Source organism: Xyrauchen texanus, chromosome 18 (assembly GCF_025860055.1).
Source record: "Xyrauchen texanus isolate HMW12.3.18 chromosome 18, RBS_HiC_50CHRs, whole genome shotgun sequence".
NCBI classification, from domain to species: Eukaryota; Metazoa; Chordata; class Actinopteri; order Cypriniformes; family Catostomidae; genus Xyrauchen; species Xyrauchen texanus.
The window spans coordinates 16,757,077-16,773,247 of record NC_068293.1 but is presented as its reverse complement, the minus strand read 5'-3'; the positions used below and the strand labels follow the sequence as shown (position 1 = coordinate 16,773,247).

At 36.0% G+C, this 16,171-nt stretch overlaps 1 protein-coding gene across 1 annotated transcript in view; it reads right to left on the bottom strand.

Annotated features, from left to right (window-relative positions):
• Positions 1–16,171, bottom strand: part of LOC127658756 (integrin alpha-V-like) — a 40,567-nt gene that overhangs the window by 15,825 nt on the left and 8,571 nt on the right. Inside the window, exons 4-15 of the mRNA XM_052148242.1 lie at positions 15,738–15,852; positions 15,321–15,382; positions 14,642–14,687; positions 12,278–12,400; positions 12,112–12,156; positions 10,043–10,086; positions 9,885–9,941; positions 6,072–6,124; positions 2,685–2,890; positions 2,178–2,369; positions 2,034–2,079; positions 1,252–1,359 (exon numbers count right to left, since the gene is read on the bottom strand). Coding sequence (XP_052004202.1) covers positions 1,252–1,359; positions 2,034–2,079; positions 2,178–2,369; positions 2,685–2,890; positions 6,072–6,124; positions 9,885–9,941; positions 10,043–10,086; positions 12,112–12,156; positions 12,278–12,400; positions 14,642–14,687; positions 15,321–15,382; positions 15,738–15,852 — 1,097 coding nt within the window. The remainder of the gene's footprint in view (positions 1–1,251; positions 1,360–2,033; positions 2,080–2,177; positions 2,370–2,684; positions 2,891–6,071; positions 6,125–9,884; positions 9,942–10,042; positions 10,087–12,111; positions 12,157–12,277; positions 12,401–14,641; positions 14,688–15,320; positions 15,383–15,737; positions 15,853–16,171) is intronic.

Genomic DNA, 16,171 nt, shown 5'->3' with positions numbered 1-16,171 from the left:
ATCAATGGGATGCTGCGCAGGATGATGTGTGCATGGGAGCAGGAAAAAGAAATGACTCGCGAGATATCTAAATAACAAAATAGATGTTCCTCAAATGTATTTAATGTATTTAAGGTACAGAGTATTATTTGTGTTATACGTCTATTGCGCAAGACCAACAAACAAAAAAAAAATATTTACAGGTGCAGGGTTGGTGGCTAATTCATAAAAATTATTCTTTGTGCTCCATGTGGTGGAAAGTGCTATGGATGTTAATACTTTATTAAAGAAATGTACAAACAAAACTTTTAAATCAACCAAAGGTCAATCAGATTTTTGGCAATGTTAGAGTGATAACAAAACTTGTGGGGTTTTTTTCTCTCTCTATTTCCATTTATTTATATATTTATGGGTGGGAATTGTAAAAAAAAATGTAAAAAAAAGAAGAAGAAAAAAGAAAAAAAAAAGTCTGATACCGGATCAGGACAGAATCTTAGAGCGACTGGGACTCTAATTTTTCAGGACTGAAAAATGTGTACAGACCACTACCTGTGGGCCTGAGCGGGACAAAACATGAAAGTTGCAGATGGGAGCGGCATATTTATTTGCAGGAGTGGGACAGAATCTCGTGAGAGCGGGTCTGAAAATCATTCCCCTCCACACTGAGACAGCACCAGGCTTCATTATGGGCATTAAAAACCTACGCATTGCACAAAAATATCTCTTATTACCATTCTCGCTCGTGTGATGTCTCGGACTCTCTGCCGCTTCTTGAGCATGTCGTTGCTATCGACCAATGACAAAAATAGAAAAACACTATGCATTTCCTGTGCTATTTGTGATTGGTTGGGAATTCTCCAGCCCACCATTAGTGCTTGTAACACACAGACTGCCCCCATATTGCTTTTAAACAATGTACAAATTGGAAGAATATTTATTTTTTTTAATTTAAAACCATGTTTCCAATTGTTTGATTGGGTGGGCAAGACTCATGTTTGGGTGGGCTCAGCCACAGAGATACACGGAGGGAAAATACTGGTAACTTCGGCATAGATAGAAAACCGATAGTTCCAAAAAGCAACTATGGCCATCAATTAACTGATAAAACCAATATATCGGTCTACCTCTACTTATGTCACAATCAACCTGTCTGGTTTTGACAGGAGCATAATGAATGCCCCGCAAACATTTTGACTATGGACAAACAAGGTTTGACAAAGTTTAATTTTAATGATGTTTGGAGTGCAGTGTGATGAAAGAACACAAACTCACCAGGACACTGCAGTGGTTGTTCCAGGTAGTGTGCAGTTCTTGTCCTCAGGGTTCAGGATCTGTGGGCTTATATCTAGTGTGGTGTTCACACTGATGACCGGACGAGCCCTGGGGACACACAAAAAGGGCAAGAATTACCATTATGCCATTTTAGATGTGATGAGGTATAGATTGAACACTTCCTCACAAACAGGACAATGAAATCAATACCGATATCACTTCTGAAGACATTGATTTTACCACTGGAGTCTTATGGGTTACTTTTATGTTGCCTTAATGTGGATTTTGGAGCTTCAAAATTTTGGCACCCATTCACTTGCATTATATGGACCAAAAGAGCAGAGACATTTTTCTAAAAGTCTTCAGCAGATGAAAGAAAGGCATACAGATCTGAGATCGCATAAGTGTGAGTAAATGATGAAAATCATTTCCATTTTTGGGTGAACTATCCCTTTAAGTAGCTGTGTAATAAGTTGAACATAAGATCCTGATGCACCTTGCTTTATTTTGCTTTATTGACTGAGTGAATGTACATTTTCCCTTACACATATGTGTAGTACGAATGTCTATCAGTGTCTGGTGGTCTTCCAAGTGTACATGGGAATGTTCCTCAATGTTTTTTCCCCTTTAATACAGGCTGTAATTGCCTTCACTACTTGCACATAAAGCAAATTAAATACTGCTGAAATGAGAGCACTTTTAATAGCTTATCCGGCCATGATCATAAAATCTATCAAATGCATGTGTGACTTCAAAGTGAAAGAAGCATGAGTGTACTGTACCTGTACAGAACAGCTTTGTCAGCTCCAAACACCCCTACAATCAGGTCTAGAGAAGCAAAGCAAGAGAAAGACAGGATCTAATCAGTTTCAGCAAATTCAAAGTGTATGTGTGTGTAAAAGAGGATGTGAGTGTTGTAAATTAACCGGGGTATCCATTCTGATCCACATCAGTGCCTCCGTGCATGGCATAACCAAAACTGGAAGGCATTGAAGCAGATGCCCACGTCCCCTCCAGAACTTGAGAGGCCATAGGATTTGGCCCTGTGGGACGCCCGTTATGTATATACACAAGGCCGCGATGGAACTGCCCTCCATATGGTGCAGCAATGGCCACATCTGAGAAAGAATGGAGGGATTAAATATAGCACTGGTCGAGTCATGGTTATCAAGCAACAACAATGACTAGTGTTGTTGTTATATCTGTACACCGTGATAGTACAGTCACAGCTCAAGTGTCAAGATTACTGTTCCACATGATAGGGCACGGAAGTCTGCAACAGTGGAAACAGCACAAAACCATGATCATATTTGACCATATATGTACAAGTCATCGTGGGCACATAAGAGATCAGGGCTAGACAGACTTCCTGTTATGTTTGTTTGAAAAGCATACAGATACAGTACATAGAGTGAGACGAGACAAAATAGCACCATTATATCCATCCATGTTGAGGTCTCCCACGCTGCTGATGGAGCTTCCATATCGAGCATAAATCTCAGAGCCAGTGAGTTTGATGACACTGTTGAAGGAGAAGCCCCCTTTGCCGAGGTAGACATACACCTGGCCAACCTCCCTCAGTTTCCCATCTGAGCCACGGTCCATAAACAGAGGAGCCCCAACCAACAGATCCATCAACCTGTTAGGGACAATACAAGGTTTACCCTGCTGAGAAGATCAGCATGTGCCATCTCAGATTTTTGAGTAGGGCTGAAATGATTAGTTGGCGTTATCGACAATGTCAACAATAAAAAATTGTCGAAAACAATTATCTTTGTCGAATAGGCATTTGATCTCATTTAAAGTAACATGAGAGCACATTAAACTGTAATGATGACACGCGAGAGGCACTGCAGTTCGTGCCCGACTGAGGAGAGGAAGAAAACACAGCCCACAGTCTAGTTACACTCAAACTTTCCAAACAGCTTCAGGTGATGTAGATCACAAAGTATGAGGGAATAATGCAAAAAACTAAATAAGTAAATACAGAAGCACTCTCATTGTGAAATAAGTGGAGCTGGAGCTGCCACTTCTCTCTTGAATATAAGTATATTTTGTCTTTACTGTATATTTTGTATATTTAAGATACATTCTCTTTAAGCAAGTCTAAATAACTTAAATGTTGCTTCTCAAGTAAATGCATATTTTTAAGGATTTTTAGACCATTTTAAATGGAAAACAAGACAAAACATTTGATAACAATACGATTATTTTGCAGTGAATTTCTTTACTGAATTAAACTTATAAAAAGTATTTATTTCCCTTTAATTCAGTGAATGTCATTTAGGAGGTATTTTTATAAGATGACTTTGTCCTCTTTATTGTAAGTAAGTACGCTTAATACAACTGGGGCATAAGCTGAATAATTGTTTAAGAGCTTATGCTTAATCGTCGCAATAATCGCCAAATAGTTGAATAATCGTTCTAATAATCGTTAGATTAAACGATTATCAAAATAATTGTTAATTTCAGCCCTATTTTTGAGCAAAGTGCATTTGGACTTTTTATGTAAATATAATTATTTACATTATTTACACAATCAAATATGTATTTTTTTTAAAGATATGATTATTTTTATAATTAAGTTACTCAATTGAAAATTGTTTGTCTAAAACTCTGTGGCAAAAATTCACATGTCTAAATGAGGTCAGTCTAAACGAAACTTTCTCAGTCAAAACCAAAAATAGTTATTATTGAAATGTCAAAGCCATTTTTTTTTCTTTACAATGAAAATGCATGGTGACCACTGATTGTGATGAACTGTGTCAAATTATGCGATTAATCGTGATTTAAGTATTTTAATTGACTGACAGCATATACACAGTTATCACATTCAGTGGTCACCATGCATTTTCATTGTAAAGAAAAAAAAATGGCTTTGACATTTCAATAATAACTATTTTTGGTTATTATTGAAAAAATGGCTTTTAAGCATATTCTAAAAGTGCTTAAAAGGAATATTCCGGGTTCAATACAAGTTAAACTCATTAGACAGCATTGTGGCATAATGATGATTAACACAAAAAATTATTTTGACTAGTCCCTCCTTATCTATAAAAAAAAAAAAAAAGAAAGAATCTGGGTTAAAGTGAGGCACTTACAAAGGAAGTCAATGGAGGGCAATTTATGGAGGCTTTAAAAAGGCAAAAAATAGAAGCTTATAATTTTATAAAAAGCACTTACATTAATTCTTCTGTTAAAACTTGTGTATTATTTGAGCTGTAAAGTTGTTTAAACTGCAATTTTGACATTGTCATGCCAACGAAGTTGTAAAATTGGCTATAACTTTACAAAGAAAACGTTTGTAAGCGATTTTATCACACTAAAATCATGTTTACACGCATGTTGTTTGTCTTGTTGCTACACTTTTGAGTATTTTAACGTTTCCCATTCACTTCCATTGTAAGTGCCTCACTGTAAACCAGATTATTATGATTTTGTTTTAAAGAAAAGGAGGGGCAAGTCAAAACTTATTTTTGTGGTAATCAACATTATGCCACAAATGCTGTTAACTTGTATTCAACCTGGAATATTCCATTTAAAATTTACTTAAATTTTAAGTGTGAAAGATTAATAAGTAACAATGTTTTATTAACATTTTCCAAACAAATTATTCCACAATATAAAATAAATATATGCAAATATATGGCACAATAATACCTATTCAGGTAACATGAAGCAATTCCCAAAGTCTAAGTGGGAGGTTGACTAACTGAAAAAAATAGAATTTATTGGAATGGGCATTAAATCTTTTAAATGATCATCCTCCTTAATATTAATTATGACTATCCACTTTGCTACAGCACTCGTGCCATTTTGAACTCCACATGAGAAGCGCTTGCAGAGAACATCTTGTTTTGCTTTTAGCGCAGGCACTGTACATGTAATGAAACTGTATCCAAATTGCATGGGAATACGGAAGTGCAACACCATGCCAGGGAGACACAGAGGCATCACTCACAAATCAAATATGGTTAAGAGGTCCCTTCCCTATCACGGACACTGAATCACTGTTGTGTGTCAGTATAATAACACCGGGCACATAGCAAAGGTTCCGCCATATTCCAACTAGTATTCAGAACTGTCCCAGAGCTGAATTAAATGTCAAAGACAAACAGGCCTTACACTACAATTTTTTTTTTTTACAACCAAGTTGTTAAAAAGTCGGTTCCTTCTTTTCTCTTAAAAAACAAAAAAAACAAATGTGTGCAGGTCACTAATCACCAGGTTGCTAGGTTAACCAGCTAAACTAGCAAGACTTCCTTGTCAACCAGATTCACCAGAAATAAATTACTCAAAAACCAGCATTACCACTACCAAACCAGCATGGAAAGTCATGCTGGCATTTCTAGTAGAATACTGTTGAATACTTTTTTTAAACTAATAGTAATTAACACAAAAGTACTGTAAAAGATAAAGCTTATCAGAACTAACTTTTAAGCTCAGTATTAAAAGAGGGCCCTTTCCGTACACATAAATGGCCAACAAGTTCAGACACAGAGCAACTTGTTGGGGAAATGTAGGTAATGTTATCTTCAATGTTGCACAATGCTCAAGTCTAATTTTTCAGCTATTTTTTAATTTTTTAAATGCCATCAGTAGGAGCTCTGAAACATTGCTGTGCATAAATCCAAGTTAGGTTAACTTGCCACAAAGTAGCAAAGTGATTGCAAAGAAGAATATAATTTAAAAAGTCCATGAATGGCTATTGTGTATACAGCAAACAAGGATGTCAAAGAATTCAGAAGAGGACACTGTGGTCTGTGTAGCAATCATCAACCTCTAAAACATTAAATAGCAGAGTGTAGAGCATTACTTACTTATCATTATTGATGTCAACAGCTGCTACAGAATGACCAAAGTAAGCCGCCATCTAGGTTTGAGAGAGAAAAAGACTTTAGACATGATTAGAATTTAGCTTTAGTGTGAACACAACTTTAAAAAAAAAAAAAAAAAAAGAAAATGCTCCTAGGACATTATTTCTATTTTGGAGCATCCCTAATGTACCTTGACTATACTTTGAAATGACAATCCCATCCTGTTTTCTTTACAAATCATATAGCCTAACTAATGGTATTAGTGAATATTCTGAAAAAACAACCTGCTATTATTGAATGTTATACTATGACACTTGCAGCTTCATGCCCAGCTCTGTGCCCTGCTTCAGTGCTTATATATCAGTATAAAAGTCAGTCATCATGAAAAGTGTAAACTCTGTGACACAATAAAAAATAGCTGTGTTTGTTTGAGCATTACATACAAACATTCAGTGTGTTAACATGCACAGTTATAATAGAGCTACAGCTGAAGATTTTGCATAGACAAGCAACATTCTTCATCTGTCTGTCTAAGTATACATGACAATGACGTGTACTTGAATATTTTAAGAAAGGACATCAAATACAGTGGGTTAAATGCACGTCGTGCATCTCCTCTGTCATTCGAAGCACAAGCAAATTGCAGAACCATTTGTGATATGATTAACATGTATTCATCCAAAATGATGCAAAGCTACAATTAGTAGCAAAAATTAGTGCAAAAATAAGTTTTAGTCAGACTAAATGCATACATGACATTTTATAAAAGGCATATTATTGTTTTAGTCCAACTAAAATCAAACTTTTAAAGTGCATGTAAACATACTAATTGGCTCAACAAATGGCGTGAGTTTGGGGTAGGTCTATCTGTTCCATTTGGTGATGCTAATTTTACAGAAATGATACATTCAAAACATTATTCTGTACTAGCGTAATAGCATCCTCTGGAATAGCGTGAAGCCTCCACACATGCCGTGTCTCCGCGATAACGTGCTCAACAAGCCACGTGATAACGTGACCGTGATAAAGTGATGGTCTCAGACACTGAGGCAACTGAGACTCGTCCTCCGCCACCTGGCCCGAGGCGAGTCACTACGCCACCACGTGGACTTAAGAGTGTATTGGAAAATGGGCATTCCAAATTGGGGAGAAAAATGTCTGTGATGATCCCATCTGTATGAATGTAGGGGCTTCTTATAACTCCTGAAGAGGGTTTATGTCGCATCTCACAGCGCAGCACAATGAAGGTAAATGAAATATAGGTCACAAAAATGGAAGTACGGTCATAAAGTGACATCACATAAAACAGATCACTATGCTGACGGAGCACATTTCCACATGGTTTAATTTTTCTATTGCATGCCCTTGCGAAGAACACATGATTATCTAATCAAAATAACAAAATATGCAAATGAAGTGAGAATAAATATATTGATGAATATTGTCAATGATGAAAAATTTAGATAAAAAATATCCCCACAAGGTGTCGATATATTTTTTTTAATATCACTTCTAGAGGCCCCTGTTTAAATAATGTCTAAATAAACCAATCCATTCTAACTGTAGAACCCTCAAGTGTCAACCACAGAGGAACACAGAGAAATAACAAAACAAAAATTATCAGCAACTATTGACAGATTTTTGCCCATAACAATAGTTCCAAAAAGCAACAATAGGCACCAACTAAACTTTACAACCGTTATATTAGTCTACCTCTAAACCATTAATCTCTGTTAAAGCTTGTCGAATCCAGCATGATTATCTATTGATGACTTTCAGGCATCTCAGGCAGCACAAATTATGATTTGGGAGATTTTGCATCTTATGTTAAACACTCTGTGAAATATTTCATATTCATATAGTCATATTCGATTCTCCACAGATATTTGACAAACAGATAAATGCAGTAGTCAAATCTAGCTTTTTTTCACTTATGGCTCCTAGATAAGGTTAAGAGTTTTGTTATCATTTGTAGAGTTTGAGAGAGTGATGCATACTTTTGTTTCATCTCGACTTGACTACTGCAATTCACTTTATATAGGGATAAACCAATCGTACATTAATAGTTTACAAACTGTTCAAAATGCATCTGCTACTCTTTTGACTTGTACTCGGAAATACTATGAACACATTACCCCTGTCTTATTGTCTTTACACTGGTTGCCAGTCTGATATAGAATTGATTTTAAAATCTTACGTTATGTTTTTAAAGCCTTGAATGGACTGGCACCGAATTACCTCTCTGACATTCTTAGCGCAAATACACCTCTTAGACATCTAATGTCATCTGATCAGAGATTATTGATGGTTCCTAGGTCTAGACTAAAGTCGAAGGGTGACCGTGCTTTTGCCATTGCCGGCCCTAATCTGTGGAATAGTTAGCCATTATCCCTTCAAGGAATTTCGACAGAATCAGAATTTAAATCAAAGTTAAAAACTTTTCTTTTCACGCAGGCTTACAATTGTCCTTAAGAGTCCAAAGGTGTAAACTTTTACGTGTGCTTTGATGTTTCTCTTTATCTTACATTGTGGTTTGCACAGCATAGCTGCATTGATGTACTTTGGTGATGTATTTTTGTGATATTTCTTTTATTATGGTTGTACAGCACAGTGGTCAACTGTGCTGTACAACAACTGTGTTGTTTTTATTGTGCTATATAAATAAATTGATTGATTGATGACTCAGTACTGGGGCTTGGCGATAAAATTATATATATATATATATATATATATATATATATATATATATATATATAAAAAACAATATCGATGAAACACTTTTGAGTAATTTTCGATATATAGCTTATGTTCTACATCTAGACGGTTGGATCAGATAAGTGTTGCAAAAAACACAAGCATTTCAGCAAAGTTATACACACAACTATCTAACTAAATTACAGTCATAAAATCAGCCTGTTTGGAAATATTTGCAGGATTGCGGCTACCTCGCCCTGATGTCATGCAAACTGGCAATGAGGCTTGGTAGCCGCTAGCTAGCTATCCGGTTAATATGAAATTGTTTTGTACTGAACAAGACAGCACTGACAAATAACCATTACAATCTTCTTGTGATGGTTATTTGTGGTTTGCAATCCAGCTTATGTTGCATTAATGCAACCTGAGGAGTGTGGCACGTCACAAGCAAGTCTTTTAGTGGAGTCAAACGTCCGTTGAAGACAATGAAATTGGCGAAATCTCATCGAAAACAGGTCACAGACCTTATGTAGTATTAAATCCTACACTGAGTATACTTTAAAGATAGCTTAACATTTGGGGTTTACTTGTAAACAAACAAGTTATGTTTGCATTCATTCTTGAGGTCTAACAAACATGTGGAAAGCATTTCCTCCCCGATTAATGGGTGAAATATATATTGCGATAACTATCAATATCTTCGAACAGTATGAAAAAATGATATATTGTGATAATATTTTTGGCCATATCGCCCAGCCCTACTCAGGTACAGTAGAAATCACAATCAGCCGAAAACCCTGGGGTGTCGATACCACACCTCTTCCTCCCTTCCTCTTTCTCTCTCTGGCTCCAACGTTATGTGTCTGTGACACTGTCGTCAATAGCTTCCAGATGTTGTAGTGGGTTTAGAACTCTCTGCTGGTAAACAAATGTCGAACAGAGCTGGGTCATAACCACAAGGGTCACCGCATGGCATAACATGGCCATGAAATGTGACCAGCGGCTGCTCATAGGCAATTCTACTCAGCTGTGTTTTATGCTGTTGTATGACACATATTTTGATGTCTGAGGATCAGCGTAACACTTGACAAAAGAGGTGGGAAAATGTATTTTAATGCTCACCTGTGTGCCTGTGAAATTATACATAGACTCCATGTTCTTCCCGTTGAAAATGTTGACCTAACAAGACAAAATCAGAGCTAGACTCATGCAAGCTGTTTGCAGCAAGACTGGATCACTTCAATACATTTTTATCATGACCAATTAAGTATTGAACTCACATAACCGAGAGCCTTTTCCCCTCTAGGAACTCCTGTGATGTAATCTAAAAGCAGAAAAAAATGGGAAATAAGTTGGAAACAATGCCTTCATTCAGCAGTGAAGCTTATATCTCATTGCAGAGAACAACCAGAGATAAGTAATTCCCTTAATGCAGTTTAACTAAGAAATGTTAGAGCCTGGTATCTGGAGCAGGTAAGCTGTATCGAGGCACTGACTCCCTGTGTACACCGGTCGCAAGCAATGTCGTGTCATTATGACAATATCCCAATGGCTTGGGGCTGTATACTCTTGAAACGAACGTTCAAAACCGTTTGTTGGCAGGATTTGTGGCTTTTAGTGCATCTATTAGATTTTAAGCCATTTATATTCTAGTGTACTCCAAAAAGATGACAAATCTGTAGCAGACAAATGTACACTCTTTATCTCCCAGAAAAATGGACCAAAAATATAAATCACTCATCTTGCACTACACAGATTTTTGTCAAATCAAATGTTTTCTAGAATAAGAAAGTCCCACCCCCTAATACCACCTGCAACCGACTAGCAATAGCAAATCAAAGTTCATTACTGATTTTTACTATGGTCCGTTCGAATACTCAATTCTGATTGGATGGAATGCATGTGTTAATACTGTTTAATGCACAAGTAGTTCAAATCCCTGTTCTATGTGCCTATTCTGCTATCCTCCTTAATAAGACATTGTGTGCCTCTGTTCAAACAACCTCCGGACACAAATATAGTCTCAGAGCAGTGATTAACTGTCACATCACAAAACAACATCATCATGTCATGCAGTGCCATCATAAAATCAACTGTGAAGCTATCCAGGAAAAATGGAAAAGACTACGGTGTTCATCAGCCCATGGCTGTGTAAAATTATTTTTAAAAGATCCGCTTCATGACGGGTGGTTCTTCGCCTCCACATCATGATTAAAACCATTTAACTTACACCTAGCCATGGATTATCGCTTATGTAAAGTAAATGTAATCGGCTAATAAAAAAAGGGATGAGCCCTTCCACATGACCCGCTCAAACTTCCTATATCATCATTCAGTATTATTCACCCAAAGTTCTTGAGAGGAAATTATGGTTTGACATTCAGCTGTTTTGCATGGAGGGGGAGCGAAAGTAAACAAGGCTCATCAAATGAGTCTTTGGTAAGACGAGGCAAGATGATTTAAATTGTAATATGATAAAATATCATCCAAAATTGCTGCACTGCTCAACATGTGTGCTAGAGTCTCTGAATGGAGTGTGTTTCCTAACACTAAGCCTTTGGCAATATAGTAATCGTGCAAGGTCATTTTGCAGTTTTATCCTTAATTTAATCAATTGTGCAGCCTTGATTGACACCATATGGATGTCTCAGAGGTCAAAGTCTGCAGGATTACAGTGTTTTGGATAATGTTCTCCTCATCATGAACAGTAAGTGCTACAAGTGCTGCAGTAAGTACTACAACTGTCATGTCAGCAACGCCGGTTTTTCGTCGTAAATATTACATGTTCTGAGGAGTGTTAACCCTTCTACATTATGTGGCTTTTTGTTATTTCTGGATTGAGTATTTATATTAACATTTTTTAAAGAGTGTTTGGGCTGATATAAATCACACCATCTCTGTTTCTGATTTAGAACTATATCAAACAACCTGTAGATAAAGATATTCTGGAAGTTATACTTCCAGTCAAAATTTGTAGTGTAAAAATCAATGACAGCTGTAACTAATCAATGCTGTCATGTGACCATCGTATAAGCGGGATAATGCACGGCTAGGTGTGTGTAACAAGATTTTTAAAAGATCTGCTTCACGATCTTGGTTCTCCACCTCCACGTCGTGATTAAAACCATTTAACGCACATCTAGCCTTGGGATTATCCCTTACGTAAAGATAATTCAATAAATATAGAAAATAAAAAGGGACGAGCCCTTCCACATGACCCACTCAAAGAGAAAAAAGAATGAAATATGGCGTCTTTAAAGTTTCTTAGTATCATTTCATCATTTTCATAGTGCTTTTTAACTAAAATTAAATGATGACCTATTGAAATGATTAAAGATACAACTCTTACCATCTTCACCATCATCATTAAAATCACCAACAGCCACTGAGTAACCTAAAAGAGAGTCATCTGCCGTATGATTCACCTGAGTTTTGGTAACTATAGCAAATATAAATCACCACAAAAACATAATTACAAGTTTTAGGAGACAACAAAAAGACACAAATAGACTTACCCAAATAACTATCATCATACTGAGCCCCAGCTGATTTGGTTGATAACTGGTTACTGTAAGGAGAAAAAAACTCCTTATTGTATCTGCTGATGACCTCAGTGATGTCATCTGAGATCAGCTGACCTGGGAAGAAAAAACGGTTTATGAAATAGCACAAATATCATCTGCACAAATACAGACTTTTCTATTACAATTACATATGAAAGAAATGGGCAGGTAAAATTCTTAAACCAGAAAGATTAATTTTGAATTTGACGAAAAAGTTTTTAAAATAGCACTGTCCATTTAACACGTTCATTTAGTGCGATTCACTATATAAAAAATAGCGCATAAAAAAAACAAACAATTAATCATGCCCCCGACACGTACCCAAATTCCATAATAAAAGTACGGATTCTCCTACCATATGAGCAATTCAAGCTTGAAGTACATCTGTTTTTACGAGCCGTGTCAATAGATGGCAGCGTGCCTCAACAAACCTCACAAGCAATGCAGCCACAGAATGCAAACCGCTTACTTAGGAGGAATCACAACTGGTGGGCGAAGCACAACAAAATACAGGAATTATGAGACGCAATTTTCAAAGTTTCTACTACATTTAACTTGACAAACCATAATGCGAATTTGCCGTTTATGATGCTTAATACCAGTGAGATGCTCTAAACACGTCCGTCTGATTCATGCACATACAGCATGAATTAAAAATAGTGCAGATGGAACACAAGAACACTTGCTGTGAGTTTTTAAAGACACATTTTGAATCATCTAATTAATGCTTTACTCATCTGCCACGATAAAGCAATTTATTTCAAAACTGAATTTCAATCTGTATTATATAGTTATTATTTGCCCAACATATTCTATTTATAAATATTTAAATTATTATATATTTTTATTATTTGGGGGCCTTTCTCAGCAAATAATGATGTATACGATTAATTCGCTTATTAACCGGCTTGTCTTGTAATTAATTAGATTAAACATTTTTATCTATAGACAGCCCTAATTCCAAACCATCAAATTATTACATCCTTCTGAAATATGTAATTACAGATTATAAATAAGGTTGTATATGCATTTTGTTGTTCTTTTTATGGTCTCTAATCTTTACAGACTTCCTTGACATCAGTGTTAGTGAGTAACTAACTTAAGGTCATGATGGGACTAACATAACTACATTGTCAGTAGTTTGACTGTAGCTCAGCTGTTTTCAAAGCAGTGTAGCTATACCAGTAAGCCATTTTCTGATGCAGCATGACAAAACGCTACATCACAGTTTTTATGTCACACATCTAACTAAATACTGTGAAACTGAATAAAACAGAGTAATCACGCTTGTTCCAAGATGTCCAAGTGTCGCATTTTGCCACCTTTTTGAAGAAAAATTAATTAGTTACTGCTTAAAACTGCTGTTTAACACAATGCAAAAAAATATTAATCCAAGTTACTTCATTTAAAAAATATATTACCCTCTTAAATAACTTTACTTCGCTAGTACCTTGTAATATAGCTAACTCCTCTCTTTCTCTCTCAAGCAGACAGCTTGACTGTAGTTTAACTACTTTAAATTAGTTGCTTGTAGCTTGGCATGTAGCTTCCCCAACATGCTATACACAGAGACGTGTACCCGACAATGATTTAAGTTATCAATTAATCTCACTGTTGTGCAAAACCTATTTATTTTCATCATAGGTCCTTTCTAAACACAAGAATTCTTCAGTGATTTACTCCACTGTCCCTTAACACTAAAATTAGCCAACAATCAAGCTTCTTATCTATAACAGCATCTCACGCTGAGATTCACATATAAGAGACCATTTTACCCACACTGCCGTGTATAATTATCCTACCCGCAGGAAAAAAGACTCAGAAGAAAAACAAAACGCAGTAAAAAGAAACGGCTATTAATAATGCTTTTAAAATTAACTTTTAAAAACCTCCACCGCATATCATAAAATTAGTGAAAGATGTGTTAGACATTAAATGCATTTTCTGGGCACGGCCCCTAATGTGACCCCACCCTATGAGTTCATAAAATTACTGCGACTCAGTAAACAACCATTACAACATTACACAGTGCAACACACAAAATACTATTTCAGCAAAACCGCAGCCACATCTCCACCGCAAGAGATAGCATATGATTCTGCTTTATTTATTGTTCCCTCTCCTCTGAGAAAGGTGATGTAGTGCAAACATTCCGTGGCCTGTTTTGTGTGTGCATGATGTATTTGAACTTGCCCTGTAAGCAAGAAACTGCAGAAATTCTTTTAGTCACAAAACATCCAGACAGAGCACATTGTTGTTTCCCCTATGCCTTTCAGTGCCAAATCCAGAGAGGGATAATGAAATAAACCAGTTTACCTTGCCAATAAAAGCTTCCGGGTCCTCCAATAACAACCCGATTCTTCTGAAGGAGACAAGAAAACATGTTTTAAGTTTAAAGACTAAGCTATAACTTAACCATAAAAAGCAGGGTTAAAACAGCAATATGAGTGTTATTAAAAAATACAACATGAACCACAATGCTAATACACATTGTCAGAATTTTTTAGTATTTTTTCACGTCTCAACATGCACTCAAATGGTTATGACAAACTGTGCAACACTTGATGATCCATGTCAGTCCAGCAAGATTTGACAATGTTTCAAAAAGCATCTTGTGCGCTTCAAGGGAAGCAAGAAATCTGACATTTCGTACAATAGAGTTAACATGGTCAATATGACATGAATTATGCTTATTTGTTAAGAATAATATTTCTAATTAATTTTATACCATGGTGTTAAAACACACTCATTTCCAGGTTTAAATTAGATTTTGAACTAATGATTTTTAAAGTGGACATCTGGACACCAGTGTACAGTACTATATATACTGTATATGAGAAGATATGTACTGTACCTGTATAAGAAGGTAATATTATTAATATTCTCTAACAGTTAAGCATCACATATCTCAAATGCAATCACACACATTTTTGGTACACACTAAAATAAAATGATAATAAAAAAATATACTGAGATGATATGATTAAACTGATACCTTCACAAAGTCAGCACTGAAACCTGCTTGACAAAAGCCTTGTCCCTCAGGTGAGTTTGAGGCTGGACAAAAATATTCAAAGTCATTCATATATTCAAGACAAGTAGAAATAGCTTAAAGGAAGTCTGTAAGTAAAAAAAAATAAAAAAAATAAAAAAAAGCAAGAAACAGGAACACAAACTTCAGACAGAAGTCATTACTCTATCACAGCTGGTACACTGCATGGAACGTATTAACAGGAACATATTAACTCAGACATATCTTAAAACCATGTGTGCATAAGAGAATGAGAGACAGACAGAACATGACTAATATGATACCTAACTAAGACACTATCCCATATAACTGAAGACATTTCTGAGGGAGGCTACTAGAGCTAGTCTGAGATGAGGTAAATAATGGTGATCATGTACGTACTAGAGCGGCAGGGTGAATATTCCACAATGCTATTGCCTTTCTTCAAGTAACATGTTCCGACAGGCTCTCTCTCTTCTAATCCATATGTACTCCACTGGTAGAGGGGAGCACATGCCTGCAAAGAGAAAAAACTATGTAAGTGCAGATCAGTAAGTGAGAAGCAAACATGTTCTCTGTAAATGTAACTGTGCAGAGCAACATCTGAAAATAAGGTTCCATATTGAACAGTATGTCTATATAATAAAAAACGTGTTATTTAATTTAGACTTGTTAAATCATTTAGACTTAAGACTTGCTTTATAGTGATACAATTATTCTAATGTGCAACAGGGCTTAACAATAAGGATGGTCAAAGCAATAGCCTAAAAGTTTTCCCAGATCAAGTAAAATTCCTAAAGGGAAAGCTCACCCAAAAATGAAAATGCTCTCATTAT